The 19016-nt window shown below is 43.5% G+C and overlaps 1 protein-coding gene across 7 annotated transcripts in view; it reads left to right on the forward strand.

Moving 5' to 3' along the window:
- pcbp4 (poly(rC) binding protein 4) overlaps positions 1–19016 on the forward strand; it is a 201842-nt gene that overhangs the window by 57850 nt on the left and 124976 nt on the right. For all 7 annotated transcript variants that reach the window (XM_026307433.2, XM_026307436.2, XM_026307435.2 and 4 more), the window contains exon 4: positions 11509–11618. In XM_026307433.2, the coding sequence (XP_026163218.1) occupies positions 11509–11618 (110 nt within the window). The remainder of the gene's footprint in view (positions 1–11508; positions 11619–19016) is intronic.

Genomic DNA, 19016 nt, shown 5'->3' on the forward strand with positions numbered 1-19016 from the left:
TGAATACTGGGAGGTGTTTTCGTGCTGTACATTTCATCACTGGCAAGTTCTGTCCAACGCCGAAAGATGCTGAGTTGCCACATCAGCAGTTTGTCAGATTCAAAGAGTCATCTCAATCAGATTCATCGTTTGTTAAGAGTAAAACTACGTTTGTCAAGGTTAAAATGATGAAAACGTTTAGTACTACACAGACTTCTACCTTCGCTCCTGACGTACTCACTGAGGGACAGCAGCTAGAGGGAGCGTTTACTTTAAAGGCTGTGCTGCGTCTCACGCGTCCATGAGATGTGACTTCACTCTAAAACATAACCAACGGTTAGAACGTGCCGCTGCCTGTGGGGCTGATTAGAGGACAGTTTCACTTATACTGATGTGCTTAAAGAATAGTCCCCGCTCCCACCAACCCACCACTTTCCAAGAACACAACGCCTCTGCCTCACATTCCAGTGGGACAGAGACGGAGTGATGGATCCATATGAATGTGACGCATTTAATCTGCAGCTGTCCGACCTCTTTACTGGATGGACACGGAGCTGTGACACCCACCTGTGTGTGAGGGCGTGCACAGACCTAGAGCTGATGTGGTTTACGCTGAAGGACATAGACAACGGTGGTCTGCACTCATTTCATAGGGTGAATTAAAAAGCTTGTCATACTATTAAAGGAACACTTCAACACTGGGAAATGGGTTTATTCACTTTCTGAGAGTTTGTTGAGATGCTAGTGCTTAGCATAGCTTAGCATAGCTTAGCATAAAGAAACAAAATCCAGTAAAACTCAGTTTACAATTTGCTGCACACGAGTTTTCTCATTCTTCTCATTCGACTATCTGCCAAAATGTGAATAAACGTGTTTCCCAGCGTGTCTGTTGTCAAGAGGCGTAACACATCATCAGTCGTGATCAGCTGACAGTTCAGAAGGAACTACCTGAATATGCATTACGACAAAGTACAGTCTGTAATGAAGTGGCCAGTTATTTTCAGACGGTATGAAAAGTTAGCACATTCGTCAGTATACAAAGTGAGATGTTTAATAAGCGTCAATGTTCCCTTGAAACCTCAACAGAAGAAGAGGTTCTCCTCGCTGATTAAAATAGATTCTTTTCTAGCGTCCATAAACGGCCTCGTCGGGGTGGTGATTACCGAACGGGACCTTTGAGCAAGACGGACGTTTTTGTTGTGAAGAGCAGGCCCCTTTAGCGGGTGATTTCAGAGACAATCAGAGTAAATCTCAGCACACACAGTGGACCTTCCAGGGCTTTATTTAAAAAGAAGCATCTGTGCAGGCGGCTGTGACTGAAGCATGGGCCGTTTCAAATGAATCATCGTTAAGTAGCCCCGAGCTAAGGGACAAGTTGGCCCAAGGGTAATTTGGCATTTAGATCAGAGGTCAAAACTTGTGCACTGTGAAAATTCCTAATTAGACTAACATAAAGGCAGCGCTGGGATTCATATTTTGGCCAAACAGTGACAACACGCTCCGTAATGTAGATGATATGGGAGAGTGAACACATTAACGCTGGGGAGGAACAGAAGAGCAGCGGTAAAAGGTCAGCGGGATGAGAACGGATCGCTCTGGACGTGTAACGAGCTCGTCCTGCTGATTAATATCTCAACAGTGAAACGACGTCACGTGGACGGCTTTATTAAATCATAGCTAGAAATGATCACATGCACGGTCGGAATCAAAATGAACAGAAACCTTAACCATCAAACTGACAGCTACAGTTTTCCCATAGCATGTACATTTGCTGGCATCTGCTGTACATTTGTGTACCAGTAAGAACCAGTACAACCAGTACAAGTACTACTGAGGTTGAATTAATATTTAGTTCTTTTTATGAAATTGCTTTGAAATAAATCTATAAAATGAAAAATATGGCAGGTTTCTATTCCAGACACACACACACACACACACACACACACTCCTCATGCATTGTTGCATGAATGTTTACACACTCAGTCTGAGTCTTGTTACTCTGACTGCTGCTCGCCTGGCAGGGTGGAAGTGAGTTTAGACGTCAGGTTGCTAACGTGGTTGTGACGGGGCCCGGACTATGTCCCGCAGGTCATGAGAACAGCGTGTTTGACTGTGAGAGGATATTTTCCTGACTTACAGGGTCGTCAGTGGTGCACCACAGACAGCGGGGGGGTGTAATTCAGCACAAATCCCACAAACTCAGATAACAGCAACAATGAATTTGCTCTACTCAGCGTAATGTGTCTGAATCCAGAGCAGGGAGACTCACATAACAGTCAGCTCTGTTCCCTCAGAGCCTGTAAACAGTGACGGCCATTCTCAGGTTCTGGAGCTGGTTTTTGGAAACAGACGGGCCTCCCATTGTTGGTGAGGAAGAACCATGTGAGCCAGGTCAGCGGTGTGGCTCCCTGCTGGGTTTTTAATAGTTTGTGGACCACAATGGAGGTCTACGGCTCAGACCCATAAGCTGAACCAGGTTCTGGATTCACACACATTCATTGGTGCTGTCGGTCTCTGGATGGGATCTGGACTCAGTGACACACACACTGAATCAATGGCTGTTTCCTGTAAATGTCAAGTTTAGGACTGAAGCTGGAAGAAAGTCACGTTAGGGGGTCAACAGATGACGATGTTTTTGTAGTCTCTGCTTTTTAGCTTCACACAGAAAGAAAAAAGCAAAAAAGTCAGTTTTGTGGTATTAAACCATCACACAGGACAAACATGAAAAATGAAGTACATAAACAAAGGAAAGCTGGTATTCTGAGAGACCAGCTGTTGGCCTCTGCTTCCCTTTCAGCGATGCTGAACTTCTAACAGCACCGCAGTATTCAGGTCTGTGCTGTCGCTGCATTAGTAGCCCAGCCCATTAGGGAAAGGTCAGCCATGCAGGCACATATCGAACACAGACATCCCACCGATGTCTCAAGCTGCTCCTTTGAAAAGGCTCTCTTTCTTTCAATGGCTCGCCAAGCATTTGTATTACTGTGCAAATGGAGTTAAAAGGTCAACAATTCTACGGCCTTTTGTTGTGTAAGTGAGGGTGGGTGGGTTTAAGTGTGTGTGTGTGTGTGTGTGTGAGATCCATCATGTGACATCCATTCATCTGTCCTCTCTGCGTTTTACACTTCATCTGTCATCTAGTACATCAGGCTCAGAGTACACAGTATGATGTTATGATACTGCTGTATTTTCCACCTGTCCTCTCCGGTCACATCCTCGTCTCCTTTATTTTCTTTTCCCCGCTCCCTCCCGCTTTGCTCGTCTGCCTCTTCTCTGTTTCTGCCTCTTTTCTCCACCTTTTCCAGAGAAAAATACTGAGACCCACACAGTTAAAAATTCTCTGGCTTAACGTTCTGCATCCAGACTCCTGCTTAAGAGCGGCACCACCAGCAAAACGTGCCGAAGTATCAAAAGTCAAACTTCTTAAACTGGCTCCCGTCAGTGATGATTTTATCTGACATTATGGGGTTTTCAGTCATTGTCGTCATCAAAGCTTCAGCAGCTTTTCACTGTTGGAGCAGCTGTTGGTGGAGCAGGTTGGAACTACCTCATCCGTTCCCAGAGACCAGCACAGGAGCTTTAATTTCACCTGATGTGTTTCATGTTCCACCATGATCCCGACACATCCTGCAGCCACAGGACGCGAATGCTCGTCTAATGTCTAACGTGTTTGTGTTTTCAGTACAACGTTGTGATTGAACAAACGTGGATCTTCTCGTTTGCTCTTCTAACGATGCAGGTCTGGCCTGTTGTGAAATATCCTGCAGTGGGTTTTCATGTGTGGTTTAATCTCCTGGGGTCGCTGAGTAAAGTCAGAGCGGCTGTGAAATAATTATTGATGTCGAAAGTTCTGTGAAGTGTTGGAGTTTAACTGAAACTGTGCGGGAGGTTTAAAGTAGAAATGTCTTTTTACGAGAGTCTCATCAGAAACACCTCCGAGCCCAGTTAGACACCTCATGTATTAATAACCACAGGATGGAGAAGGTGGAGAAGCTGGTTTGTTTATTTTGTTTAGTTTGATAAAGTAAACACAGGCACAGAAATGAACATTTACTCTTTTAGTTAAACGGGTAAATGCTGCTGCTCGTTTCCGTCCTCTTCTCTTCTGACCTCCCCTCGCTGACTCATATCTCATCTCTGCTGTCTTTGCTAATCTCACCTGTCTTTCCTCTCCTCCTCTCACCTAACTTCACCTTTCCACCCTCCCTGCAGACGTCCGTTCGCTCCTCGCTTCGTCTATCCATCAAACTGTCTCGCCCTTACCTCAGCTATCCTTTCCCCCGCACACACTGTGAAGAATGGCAGTATTTTACACCTGGCCTGCCCTGTCTCCACCACCTCTCCTCACCTATCTTTATCTCGCCTCTGTCCTCATCCCTGTGCATTTCATCTCCCCCTCTCTTCCATTACAAAGCGGCTCCACTAAACCAGCCACTGTTTGGCCTGGATGAAATTGGATTTTTCTTTCTTTGCGGTCCTCCTCGTATATAATTTTACTTTTGTAAATTCTTTCTGACATCATAATCTCTGGCCCGGATAAACCGGTCTTCACCAGTGCACAGTAATCTAGGTATTATACCTACACCCATAGTATTACTCCTGGTATGATTTGCATATTATTGCACCTGTCTGCAGCGTGTGCTGTGGGAGCAGGAGGCAGGGGACTGAGCAGAGCCCCTGCCCATCGATTGTAATGTGCCTGAAATTAGAGCGGAGGTGTGAAATGAATATTAGATTTGTTGCTGTTTGCAGTAATTTTCTGTGCGGGAGCGTTCTGTCGTGTTTGTCTGTCCACCGCCTTGTTAAAGGCAATTCAAGGAGACAAGGAGGGAAATTGGCAATGTGCTTGGAGTGAGGCTCAGCTTTGAAATCTGCATTCAGCCGACGAGCTCATACACTTGACGTTTCCTTGTTTCTCTTCCCCCGCATCTCGTTTTTCCTCCTCCTCCCTCATCCGTAAAGATCTCCCCCCTTCTTCTGAGGTCCCTTGTAAATCTCTCCAATTTGGGCTCCGTTTCTCTTTATGTTCCTTTCTCCTCGCTTCTTGTTTGTACCAGTCACCTGCTTGCACGCAAAAAGAAATCCTTGTAGTCTCCAACCATTTTCACGCTGTTTGATGGCTGATTCATTTGAAATCGATTCCCTCACATGCTCCTGTTTGTTGCTGAACCCGTCTGTGATCTGCCTGTTTCAGGGTTTACCTAAGAGCACGAGGGTCTGACACACATGCAGCCTGAGGCACATGTATGATTTATCAATACCAGTCTTCAATGCACATCTCTAGTTCTTGGCTGTAAAGGCTCCTGTTTGAGCACCTTTGGGGAAATGAGATGTCTTTTATACAGACTCTATTACAGTTAATGCTTAGAAAAGAGAAGTGTTATTTAATAATCCAGACTTTCTTACCATTTTTGTAGTAAAAGTCATCATGTGATTCAATATGTCAAAAAAACTTATCGATTTCACATCTATTTATAAAACACATCCATGTCTCTCCATAAGTTGCTGTCAACAGATGTTCTAAAATAAGTGCCTAAGGCTTCTTTCCACCGGGTCATGGGTCACATGACTTAGCAAATCTTGTTTGTTCTGGCTCAGCCCAGACTGACCTGGGCCCTGTTTCCTGAAAGCACCTTAGAGCATCATAGTCTCCATCTTCGTAATGGGGTGCTCCTTGAAAGCATCATATCTGAAGATAATGGTTCTTCTGACTCAGAACGTGTTGAGCCTCGGCTCGGAGAACCATAACTGCACGCTGTTTGTCGAGCAGTGTGTGATGTGATCAGCAAAGAAGACGACGATGCATAACCCCAGCGATTCCTGAGGAGTCATAAAAGGCTGAAAATGTGAGTCCATCCCTCGTTCTCCGTTCTGGCTGCTGGTGTTTGAGTCTGTGTTTTCACTTGGCCGTGACACTTAGTGTTCACCTTTGAGCCTGGACTTCAGCTGAGTGAGTTTAGCATCTTGTCTCCACTCAGTTTCTCTCATTAGAAAATGGAGCAGCCCTCATCATGTCAGCAGCTGATGTGAATCCGTAAATATTAGTGCGTCCTCTGCATTCAAATCCCCGGCAGCACCGGCCTTGCATACAGCTGGTACAATCAACACACACACCCACTGTGACGTGCAGCGAGTGCAAACTCAGTTTCAATTTCAACCCAGTTTCAATTACTGAAACTGTATTAGAGCCACCAACAAAGTGCAAAGAGCAAACGCTACAGGACCCTGAAGGTATTAAGAAAAAGACAAGTCACAGATGGGAACAAATAAAAGGCGAGGCCATGGATGAGAGGAATTTCCTTTCATTTCACGATAACATCATATTGGATCAGACAGAGGAAGACGACATGAGGAAAGACCAGGACTCAGGGGAAGGGCTGAGGGTTGTTTCTCATATCGCAGCAGGAGAAACCCAGAGGAAAACCTTTCTCTGATTATCAGCATTGTTCGATTTATCAGCAGCATTAAGAATTAAAACACCTGGTGAGATGACGTGTGTCCAGATTCAGGGCAATATATTAAATGACCTCGATTCATAATGCACAATGTGTGAAGTGTCATCAGCTGTAATAACAGAGGCTAAACAAAAAGACACAATATGTGTCTGTTTATACTGTCCCTGATGTCCAGTCAGTTCAGTCTTCAGTTTATGCTTAAATGGAAAAATGTGTGAACGTGTCCTTTAACATGAGCTGCACTCAAACAAAAGACGTTAATTACATGTGATCTAACAAAACTAGAACTGAGTGTTAAGTGTTTCTGTAAATAGTCAAACTGAATCAGAAATACTTTTGGTTACTCTGATTCACACCACACCCTTTACGCTAAAATCTAAGAATAAAATTAAAAATAAAATCCAATAATAACAAAATAAATGGAAATATAAACTACACTCTAGTTAAAATTATTTGCAGCATGTGTTGGTGGAAATGAAACAAGGAAACTAAGTGATGGTGAAGTTATGCTCCTGGTGTCTGTCTAAAGTCTGTGGGGATGAGTGTTGCAGAAATTGTTGTACTTCATAGTTTCACATGATGGGAATACTCACAGGGACATAATGTTGAAACCAGACTTTTTTTTTTACCTTTGAAAAGTTATTTCAAAACAAGTTTCATCTAAGTGCTGTGTAGTTTATTCTGTGGGAAATGCAAACTGTCGCTGATCCAGAGGAAATGAGCTGAGCTGAACTTGGGCTGAGTTGAGCAAAGATGTGTGTCCTGTAGAAACTCACCTGGAAACTCACAGCAGCTGCTTTTATTTTAAATGAATTAAATCTCCACATTTAAGCTGGAAGAACATTATGGAAATGCTTTTTCTAACCTGATGCTGCACCTCGATTCTTCATAAACACCAAGCCCGACTGTTAAATATCATCAATCTGAACCTACAGTTGAACCGATGGCTGCAGTCGTACAATCGGTCGTAATAAGCTGCCTGCAGACGCCCTGCTGGGTGGTTTTTTAGAGGATGACAGGCTCATGCAAAAACATGCACCTTAGTGTAAAAAGCCAGTGTGTGCTCATCACAGCCCAGTGTCTGATCTAAAACAAACTTAGCCTCTCTCCAAACACATGTAGTGTACGTGTGCACGTGATATAAACCCACACTGTCATTACTGCTTCATGGACTTTACTGTATGAGAGAGAGAGAAAATCATCAGAGTCACTTTCTAAGAATGAAAAACTTTTATTTCATGATATTTTTAGTTTTATTTCAGCCTCAGGTTCTGAAGCCTTAGCGCTGTTTAAAAAGCCTATTTATCAGTTATCACTTATGAAGTGCTGACTGAATATAGCCTGAATAAACAGACTCTCAAATTGCAGGCTTGTTTGCAGGCTGTTTGCAGGCTGCACAGCGTTAACTGGGTTAATTGCCGTGTGGTCGGTAGGTAAAACCTGCAGCTTCTGGTCACGTGAGCACAATATTCAACGTGTCACGTTAGATGATCAGTTGATTTAACGCAGGTCTTGTTCCGTGTGTCAGTCTGGGGTGTAATTGGATTAGAGGCTGTCATGAAGCAGACATAACTGATGGACAAGGGTTTTCTCCACAGATGCTGCAGTACAATCGTTTCATGACATCTGTGTCCTGGATGTGATTATAGATTATTAAAAAAATTAGATTTCACTGGCTTTTCTTTAATCGGGCATCAGCGTTTTATCGTCTTAGTCACGTATCAGACCCCGACATTACAGCTCCATCATGCAGATGTTGACGCCTCACCCGTCTGCAGCCTTCAGCAGCCAGCCCAGAAAGACAGAAAGGACACCTCGTATTATGAAGCTGGTCTGTGAATGTTGCTGTGGCATTGTTTTCCTCCCAGGTATAAAAACGAGGCTTTTTGAAAAAACGTCATTATTTCACTGCAGTAAAGTCGCCTGTGTGTAACAGCAGCGTATAAAAGTGTTTATTTCATGGTCTGAACGTGGCTGAGCAAAAATAACACTGCAAACAGCAGCACGTCCAAACGCCTGGTGCCGTTTTGTAAACTGTATAAACCGAACCCAGAACGTAACGGAGGGTCTCAGGAGACGCTGCTTAACCTCGCTCTTGCTTCTTTTTCTTTGCCACCGTTTTCGTGCAATTCTGAAAATTCCTATTTGAGCATGAAGACACTAAAAGATTCTCGCAGTGACTGTTGATTTGAAGCATTAATTAAATTTTGAAGAGGTCTGGTCGCACCGGAGCCCAGTTCTGTGAGAGATGTCTCTCTCTGCAGTTACAGTAGCAGCCCCCACAGCACTGCTTAAACATTCACAGCTTCCTTACCAAAACTAAATGTAGAAATGATGTAACGCGGGAAACAAAGTGACGCAAGCCAACGAGCTGCTGTTCTGCAGCACGCTGAGCCCCGCTCCGCTCTGCCAACGGATCCATGGGAAGTTGTTTAGTCTTAAGTGCTCTAATCTCATTTTGCTCCAAATTACACTTTGCAGCTTCAACTGCCCCAAGTCTCAGGAAGAGAAATTCATTATATCAGCAGGAGCTCAGTGAAGATGGTGAACAAACTGCAGTTCGTTTGGTTTGTTGGTCAGGAAATATTTCTTGCAGATTGCATATTTAAGTAACACTTGAATTTAAGTTGCTTCTCCCAGAACACGGCTCAGAAAGGAGGAGAGAGATGATGGTTAGATGCTGCAGCGTCTAATTAATGTGTCACCGTTGATTATTGGAAGGGTTTTTGTGTTTGCAGCAGGTTGGGCTGTTTAAATAAGCCTATTTTCTGCAGGAGAGGGGAGACGCCTTCGGGGAATGTAAGCGGTTTCAACGGCACTCTCACCTCTTGCCTGGCCCTTTGCACACCAGGCCCACCGTGAGACAAATTACATGTAATGAAAGGCTGCAGGAGGCAGGAAGGAAAGAAGTTATAAAAGGAAAAGGACGGATAATGTGAGGGTGGGGACAGATAAGGAATAATATCAGAGGAAAGCAAATGGATAAGGACTGGGACACATTACATTTGTGAGTCCAGACTGGATTTTACCAGATATTTATAGGTGGTAGTGCTGAACGAGAGGCAGAAATGATTTTTAATATCGCAGGTTTAGCTGCAGAACTTTATTTTCATGAGGTTACGTCAAAGAAAAATGTGGTAAAATAAGTAAAAGTGAAGAAGAAGTACGTGAGATCAAACTGTGACCGTAAAGTAACTCACCTTGTGTAGCTCAGCAAACAGGTTTCACTGACGACTCGGACAAAAGTCCTCATGTTTAAATATGCTGCTAATTTACAGCAGTAAATTATGAGGCGGGTGTGATACTGTCAGATTCTACTTTTGTCAATATAATTAGGAAACATTCATTACTGCTTCTGCCAGCTTTTAAAATGATAACCTGTGTGTAGTATTTATTTTCTGCTCCTAACAATAGCAGCTCTTAACGAAGCCTGATTAATATTTTATGGCTGTTGTTACAGAACCTGATTAAAGTTGGTCTTAAATTAAAGGAAACACAAAACACGACATGATTAAAACTCAGTCACGTCTCTCAGACCAACACATTCCAGCTGTTTCTAATGATTTAAGGACTGATCAGTTATCCCCCGACCAGCAGTATTGATCAGGGGATAACTGATCAGTCCACATCTGACACCACCGAACCAGTTTCAGGTGTAGGTGGAACAAGTACTTTGAAGTACTTCATATACCGCTGGGTAGCTGACGTTAACTACCTTATATACTTCTAATTTGAAGTACTTTATATACCGCTGGGTAGCTGACGTTAACTACCTTATATACTTCTAATCTGAAGTACTTTATATACTGCTGGGTAGCTGACGTTAACTACCTTATATACTTCTAATTTGAAGTACTTTATATACCGCTGGGTAGCTGACGTTAACTACCTTATATACTTCTAATTTGAAGTACTTTATATACCGCTGGGTAGCTGACGTTAACTACCTTATATACTTCTAATTTGAAGTACTTTATATACCGCTGGGTATCTGACGTTAACTACCTTATATACTTCTAATTTGAAGTACTTTATATACTGCTGGGTAGCTGACGTTAACTACCTTATGTACTTCTAATTTGAAGTACTTTATATACCGCTGGGTAGCTGACGTTAACTACCTTATATACTTCTAATTTGAAGTACTTTATATACCGCTGGGTAGCTGACGTTAACTACCTTATGTACTTCTAATTTGAAGTACTTTATATATTGCTGGGTAGCTGACGTTAACTACCTTATATACTTCTAATTTGAAGTACTTTATGTACCGCTGGGTAGCTGACGTTAACTACCTTATATACTTCTAATTTGAAGTACTTTATATACCGCTGGGTAGCTGACGTCAACTACCTTATATACTTCTAATTTGAAGTACTTTATATACCGCTGGGTAGCTGACGTTAACTACCTTATATACTTCTAATTTGAAGTACTTTATATACCGCTGGGTAGCTGACGTTAACTACCTTATATACTTCTAATTTGAAGTACTTTATATACCGCTGGGTAGCTGACGTTAACTACCTTATATACTTCTAATTTGAAGTACTTTCCATTCTGCTGGGTATCTTGGGAATTTCCCCCCAGGGATCAATAAAGTTTGATGATCAGTCTGTATTTTGTTGGATCCATCTGATTCTGAAAAGGAACTAAAGTTATCAGATAAATGTAGAGCAGGAAAAAGTCCAAGGTTTGACTCTGACATGTAGTGAAGTCTGAGGATGAAGTAGCAGGAAACAGAAATACTTAGCCAAAATACCCCAGTAGATAAATAAATACCTTAGTTGAGTAAATGTGTGTATTATTTTTAAACTTGTCCTGCTAACGGCTGATTTACCTGCTGGGGGTTCGGTGTGTGGGTGAAGGAGCCTGTTCTTATTCCCAGGACATCAAATCCTGATGCTGGGGTCATAAAACATCAGACTTCCCCACGGAAATATTTGATTTTATTAGTGAGAGTTTTAACACGAGACTCGAGCTCCCCCAGAACAAAACCACGTAGTGTTGAGCTGTTTAAATGTGTTAAATTGGTAATGAAATGAGTCTGAGCTGTAACTTTCTTTGGTTTCAGAGGAAAGTGAGGAGCATCTTTGAACACAAGAAGAATCTTCTACCTTCAGCTCCTCCCTACAAACGCCAGCAAGTCCCCTCAGCTCGTACGAAGGCTTCGAACTCACACAGGTGATCTCTCACACACACACACACACACACACACACACACACACAGGAAATAATGTGTATTCTATGTGTATTCACTGAATTCCAGTGTGACATCACAGCGTTTTGGGGTCTAGAGGATTATTGGATTTCTCAGGTGTAAAGAAACATCATGTAATGAACCAGCAGGAACTGATCATGTAATTCACTCCCAAAAGTTGAGTAGATTGATCCGTAAAGCCAACGAAGGAAACCTGAGCTGATAAAACTGAGGCTGATAGATGCAGCAGGTCTCTTCTGTTAACGTCCTGTTAAACTTTTAGAGTCGCTGAGACGGTTTCTATCAAACTGTCTCTGCTGTCGACTTTATCGGTCTGTTTACTGTTCAAGCTGGAAGGACGAGTGTGTGTGTGTGTGTGTGTGTGTGTGTGTGTGTGTGTTTTCTCGATACAATCAGAGGCTTTTTATGCAAATCAAGTGAAAAACTATATTACCATATATGGGTTGTGTAATTGTGTGTGCTGTGATTGTGATGATTTCTGTTTATTGTGTGTGTGTGTGTGTGCGTGTGTGTGTGTCAAGATAACAGGCCTTGTGCTGTGGTTTATACGCTTTATTTGGAGGTTTATGTGGTGGCGCTGGGCCTGCATATATTTCAGCAGGAAATGAGGTCATTATGGGCTCTGCGCACACACAAACCCACACGCACAGACACACAAACACTTCCCAGAGAAGCGTGAGGTTGCATATTTAAGCAGTGACACCTCTAAACAGATGTCTGTAATTTATATGGATGATCATTAATCCCACAACAAACAGCAGCTACACACATCCTGGATTACATTTGAAACACACACACACACACACACACACACAGAGTCGAGTTTCCATCACTTCACAGGACATGACGACGACTTCGTTAGAATCACTAACCCTGACCCGACCTGACCCCTAACCTTAATCTGAGTGTCTTTTGTTATGAGGGACGTGTTTCTTGTCCCTGCACCGTGTGTAGCACCAATACACATTTGTCTGTCTATAACTGTGAGGACATTCATTGACTTTCCTCAGCCTTTTACTTGAAACCTCATGTCCAATGTCCATCCTGGCTGCACAGCCTAGTCCTCTGGTACTTATTCACGGACCTGCCTTCCTCTCATGGCCAGTTCTGTTCTGCCGGTTTATCCGCTGACTTCCAGACCTCGCCTTTCGGATTTTGGACCAGTGTTTTCTTACCAGCCTCCAGTGCTTGAGGCGGTTTCGTTTTAGCTGCTGTTGTTGGATGGTTAGCTGCTCCAGGATCAGCCCCAGACCACCTTAGCCATGTCCCTGTAATGATGAGCACAGCAGTGTTTATTCGAATACACTGGTGTCCACAAACAGTGTCCTGAAGTGTGCCCAGTTTCAGCTTGTCTCCCAGTAGGTGAGCCTGTATGTCTGACGCACTGTGTCATCTGTAAAGATGTTTGGTGAAACGCCGAATTCTCCCCATCCAGATGTTTCTGAACTCAGACAACCATATATTTGTTTTTTGTTTCTTAATCGTAAAGTTTTAGTTTTGAGTCACAGCCTGCTGTCCCTAAATACCAGAACCATGAACGGTTTAAGCAGACGTCCCACAAAAGTAAAGATTTTGTTGAAACTTTTAGCAGAAAATGTGAAACTATGACACTGGTGGTGAGGAATTTGCATTAAAAATGAAAACAGTCTTTACAAATCGTAACATCTTTAATTACTGGAAATTACTTTGTCATCTCGTTCAGCCCACACATCTTTTCCAAAAGCAGCAGTTTGTGCAAAAATGAGGAATCTGAATGTGACAAAAATAAGAATAAAAGAAAAACGGCTCCATCTTCTCCTTCCAGCCTCTGCCTGAACCTTCACCACGTCACTCACAATCCTGCTTTGCCCACTTGGCATTGATTGCCATCTGTGTCTCAACAAGCTGAAGTATTACTGGAAACTTCAACAATGCCCTCTCTTGTTGAAGTGGCCTTTCCAACACAGGCCCTTTGTCGCCTCTGCTGTGGCTGCAATGTTCCTCTTTACTGAAACGGTGGAGGAGAGAGACAAAGACAGAACGACACTGGCAGAATCTCAGGGGCGACTGGGAGGACTCGGAAAGAATCTGTGACAGATGGAGGCTGGATGTGGAGCCACAGTCGGCCTCTGTGCAACAGAGAATGCACGTTTTCGTTCTGGCCCGGGACTTGGCCAGGAGGTTTTAGTGATTTTGTTCTGGTTAAAAGTGAGATCGTGTCTGAATATGAAGCAGAGCAGGACGTGAAACATCGAGGTGAAGAACAGGACAGAGGGAGACGAAGACTAATACATTCTCAGGGAGAGAGAAATTTCAGCACTTACAGAAGAGGTCAGCTGGTTATTTCACCGTTCAGCCTTTAAGACAGAAAGCCAGTATGAATTACGACTGACGCAGGTTGAAGACGGATGGAGAAGGAAGGACTAACATCGCTCAGCAGGGTTGATGCACCTGGTGGACCATTAAACTGGGTGTCAGAGACAGGGTTTCCGCCAGTGTCTAAATGTACAGCAGGTCTCAGCCTTTGGTTTTCAAATCCAACACTGCAAACTCATTGATTACTAAAGATTTTAGTAGTAAAGCCTGAACACAATCGTAGTGTTTTTCCCTTTACTACATTTGCTTTAGGATTGTTTTAGTCCAACCAACCAAAACTAACCCCAGTGGAACTCCACCCTGGACACCATGAGGACTAAAACCATCCTCAATGATCAGCAGAAAACCCAATCCTCGTCCATTGCAGCTGGTCTCTGGTCAAGTGGACGTTGGGGTCAAACTGAACTACAGTGGGATGCACTGGGTGCAATGCATCCTGGGTGTTGCATTAAGGACATTTTTGCTGTTTGACACATAAAGGGCTGAGCTGTAATTGGTCATCTATGGAGCAGTGGACTGTTCCTTTAATACAGTAAATGACATCGTCCATAGTCTGTATATGTAACATTAATCAATAAATAAATAAAAATAAGCTGCATTAGCATTATTACATATTAGCATTAGCTGTGCAACCCAAGACTTACAGCAGCACCAGTGACATATTTTAAACCCGAATGCATCTCCTTTAGAACAAAAGTACAGTATTAGGCCTTTAATTAAAGGGGAACAGGTGTTTCGATCTCAGAACCCTGTGCAAAGCCAGTTCAATGTTCTTTGAAACAAGTTCAGTCTGTTTCACTTTCTAGAATTTTTTTAAAAAACTTTCTTACTGAGTTAGATTCCTCTTCTTTGGCTCTGTAGCAGCTGCTGATTCACCTGACAAACCTGATTCATGTGGAAGCAGCAGTTGAGTTTCTTTCTCTCTGAAGAGTCTGACACATGCACAGATCGAGTCTTTGCACTAACAAAACCATGTTTGATGTAGAAAGCTAGATGAAGGGCACGGAATGAAAAGAAGCAGCTCCGTTTTCTTATTAGTTTTATCTTTAACCTGCACCTGAGTGGGTGTGTTGTCGTATCAGCTCGGTGGGACAAGGCCTGTTTCTCTTCTCTGAGTTCGTTCTACATTATTAAACAATTGATTTGGCAAACTGCCGTTGTTCTGAATGGTTTCCATTAAACTGCATGAAGAATGGCTGCTTCATTCAGTTTTGTCTACAAGGTCTGAGTGAAGTGAGGAACACTTAATGGACGTCTGTCGGGGACCTGCTTGGGTCGTTCTAACAGCCGATATTGGTCATCGGTCACTGATACCTGTAGATCCAGGTCATGGCCAGGTATTTTTAAATGGACTGGGCTCTCCATGGAGCAGATGGGGCTGATGTTGACTTTTGCTTATTGGAGTTAAAGTTTGACCTGTAAACATTGAAAGTACAACTAAACCAAACGGGAAGCTCTCATATTGGCCACAGATGTTTTAATGCAGTTGAACCAAAATTTGCAGCTTCTTCTCAGACATGTTCTGGATCAGAAGCAGCTACAAACCGTCGTGCTGCTTTGGACATCTGTATATCTGCAGTACAGGTCTTCCACTGTCCCTGTTCGACTGACCAGTACAGACTACCGCCCCCTGCTGGTGTGGAGAGGTATTTCCTCTCACCAGGTGCAGAGCGTACGAGCTGGAGTCTGTGCGGTGCGTTCAATGTTCGGAGACACGACAGTCGGCTGGTTCATCGCTGTCAGCTCAGTGCGTCTCTGCTTTAAAGTAACTTACATGAAAAGAAATCCGTGATGTTCACTGAGCCCAGAGCGGCTCCTCTCATATTTATCAGTTTTCTGTGGCCCTTTAGCTTTAGCATGTTTCTGTTTGCAAACACTCTTTGTACAGTCTCCTATATTTACATTTGTCTGCGCTTCCATCTGTGCATTTACTTTAGGTGGGATGTGTTTGTTATTGAACATGCATACGAGTGTGTGTGTGTGTAAATCTGACTGCCAAGTGTGTGTGTGTGTGCATGTGTATAATGCTGTATTTGTGTCATCAGTGACCTATTTTGTGTGCGTGTTTACTGTGTGTGTGTGAATCAGGGGTAAGTAGGCCACCTGATCCCCTGCTGAATAATTGATGTCCAGTCGGGGAGAGAAGGAACGATGATGATGATGATGATGATGGTGGGATGACAGGACAGAGAGAGTAAAAGGAGGGGACACATTTAAAAAGCACAGGGAGGAGATGGAAGTGGGCTGTGGCCTCAAATGGGTGTTTTATTTAAAAGAAGGAAGAGTGTGTGTGTGTGTGTGTGTGTGTGTGTGTGTGTGTGTGTGTGTGTGTGGGTGTGGTGGGGGGGGCAAACAGAGAGAGAGCTCAGTGAGGAAGAGCAGGGAGAGGCGGCGGCAGCAGCAGGAGGTCTACGAGGAGAAGACGAGCAGACAGCGATAAAGGAGATGGAGAAAGTGGTGAGGAAACAGAAGCGTAGTAGCACAGAGTAACGTAGAGGGGGAGGTGTAAGAAGAGACATTACTGAGATATTAGACATCTGCTTAGTTACTAACATTGACACTAACACGCAGACGAGATGGAAGCAGGGAAACGAAGCCTACTGCTGCTGCTTTATCTTTTTCTGTTGCCTCGGCCCTTTTCCTCCTCTCCTTGTATTTCTTTGGAAACAGCTCTCCAGCTGAAATGTGACACGTCATCACGTTCAGTGCTGACATTTTTCAAATTGTGTTGAAGCCTCACTGTCTGCAGCAGAGGCTGAGGTGTGGTGAGGAGGGTCAGGGTCAGGGTCAGTGCAAATGAGCATCCACCAGGGTTTGGTCTTTAAACTTACAGGATTAGTTGGACATGTGGGACATGTGCTCATGTCTGAGTGAACATGAAGCTGTGTATATACATGATGTGTATAATACTGTATATCTGACAAACAGCATCGTCTCCATCTCCATGGGGTCGATCCTTCAGGTTTCAGACTTGCCTCCTGCTCCCCCCCCCCCCCCCCTTCTCTGCTGCCTCGTCCTGTGTTTCTGTCAGAGCTTAAGTCTGTAACAAATCCTAAGTGAAGCACTTTGGTCATGGGCGGGTTATTTGGACCGAGGCTAATCCCTGGTGGATCTGCTGATTATGAGACAGACTGGACTTTCTGGACTATGTCTGCAGTTTTTTTGCTTCCTCTTGTCGATGCTGTCGCCACATTTCATTTTATTCAGTCTAGTTTCTCTGCCTCTTATCGACTGTATGTTGCATCCATCCAGAAAACTCTGTCCTCTTCAGCTTGTCCTCGTGTCCTTGTTCCCTTGCAGTGCCTCATCCTCCCACATCTCCACCTCATCTTTTCATCACTTGTTTTCTTCACCCAGCTCTCATTCACGTTACCTTCCTTTTTGTTTTTGCTGCTGTTTCTTCTTCTACCACAACAGCCTGCTCATTTTCAGCCTTATCCTCGCTTCTGTCTCTTTAATGCCTCTTTTTTCATCTCTTTAATTTGTTTCTCCCTCTCCTGTGTTTTCTATTTGTTTCCTAACGCCTCACTGTGTTTCTCCGTAACTCTCCCCATCTTCCCTCCTTTTGGTTTACAACACCCTGTGAGACCGCCGCTCAGCCCGGCACAAACCGGAGCTCACCCCGAGCGCATGAATCTTAACTAGTGTTTCCACTTAAGGGCGGCAGCATGTGGGACGCAGGAAGATCAAACCTGTGTAAAGTTCTTCTCGCACACTGAACTAAAGTCTTTGCTGACAAAGAAAAACAGAGAAGTTACTTCCAGGCCAACGCTGTCTCCAGTGCATTAAATGAGACTTATATAAGAAGAGCATGAAGTGGGTTCAGAGAATAATTGGGATGGATCCTTGTCTTTAGTGTTGAAAGTGCTTCTAAATTTACCAGCACAGCTAATTGAGCAGACTTTGACACTCTGATTGAAAACCTGTTCAGTCGTATAAGAGCCTGACATCACCCTGTGGGTCCCTATAGGGATAATATAGCCCCACTGCTCCTCGCTCACATTTATACATGTGTATGTATATTATATATATATATATATATATATATATATAATATACATACATACATACATACAGACTGTCTGTGAGACAAGAAAACACAGCAGACCCAGGCTGTTTCTCTGCAGGATCTTAGAGTCCTTGGCACATGCAGTACGTGACTGAGATCTGAATATGACCCCTGTTAAATTCTCTGTGGATGTTTCTGTTGCTCTACACTTTTTAGTTGCAGATTTAGAATAAAGGGTCCAAACATCCGGTTCCTCCTTTGGTGCGTCAGTCAGGCTTTCAGACTCCAGCAGTACGACTCTGAGCAAAGACCCCATGCAGGTTTTATACAACTCTGGTTCCCCTTAAATCCCAGATTAATTTAAAGACCACCTACTACTGGTGCTGCAAACTGCAGGACTCCTGCTTATAGAATATTCTGTGTTATTTTTTATGTTGTATAAAACCTGCAGCTCCCTCACATCTGTTGGCCATGGACAGAACATCTGCTGTGACTGATTGTTCCTCAACATCTGGAATCATATCATCACTGTGTGTTATTCTGTTTTTTTGTTGTTTCTTTTTTATTTTTCTGAACACAACATACTGTCTCATGTCTGTGACGTTGCTTGTTCTTGTTCTGTTTTTCAGTCTGGTTTCTTTACCCTCCTCAGAGACTTTGGTCCTTTCTGTTGATCCGGTTGTGCTGTTGCATTTATTGCAGTCACTCTGGGTTAGAGGTAGTTAGTGAATTACATGTTAAAACAACAGTTCAGGTGTCTGAGCGTGAGAAAAGGTGGAGGTGAAATGGGATAAGTTGTCCTTTAATCCAAAGCTCAGACCCTCAGCATCCCCCGTCATAGTTACCGTGAGCCGAAATCTGTAGCACTGCCTCTCCAGTTATATGAGAAAGTGCTGCCAGCGTCGCCCCCTGCACACCTGAGTCCATTTTGTTGTTTTGTCAAGTGTTTTTCTGTTGAACCAGAGCTTCTCAAAAGCAGTTTGATTGCAGACAATCT

This window comes from Mastacembelus armatus, chromosome 5 (assembly GCF_900324485.2).
Source record: "Mastacembelus armatus chromosome 5, fMasArm1.2, whole genome shotgun sequence".
NCBI lineage: Eukaryota > Metazoa > Chordata > Actinopteri > Synbranchiformes > Mastacembelidae > Mastacembelus > Mastacembelus armatus.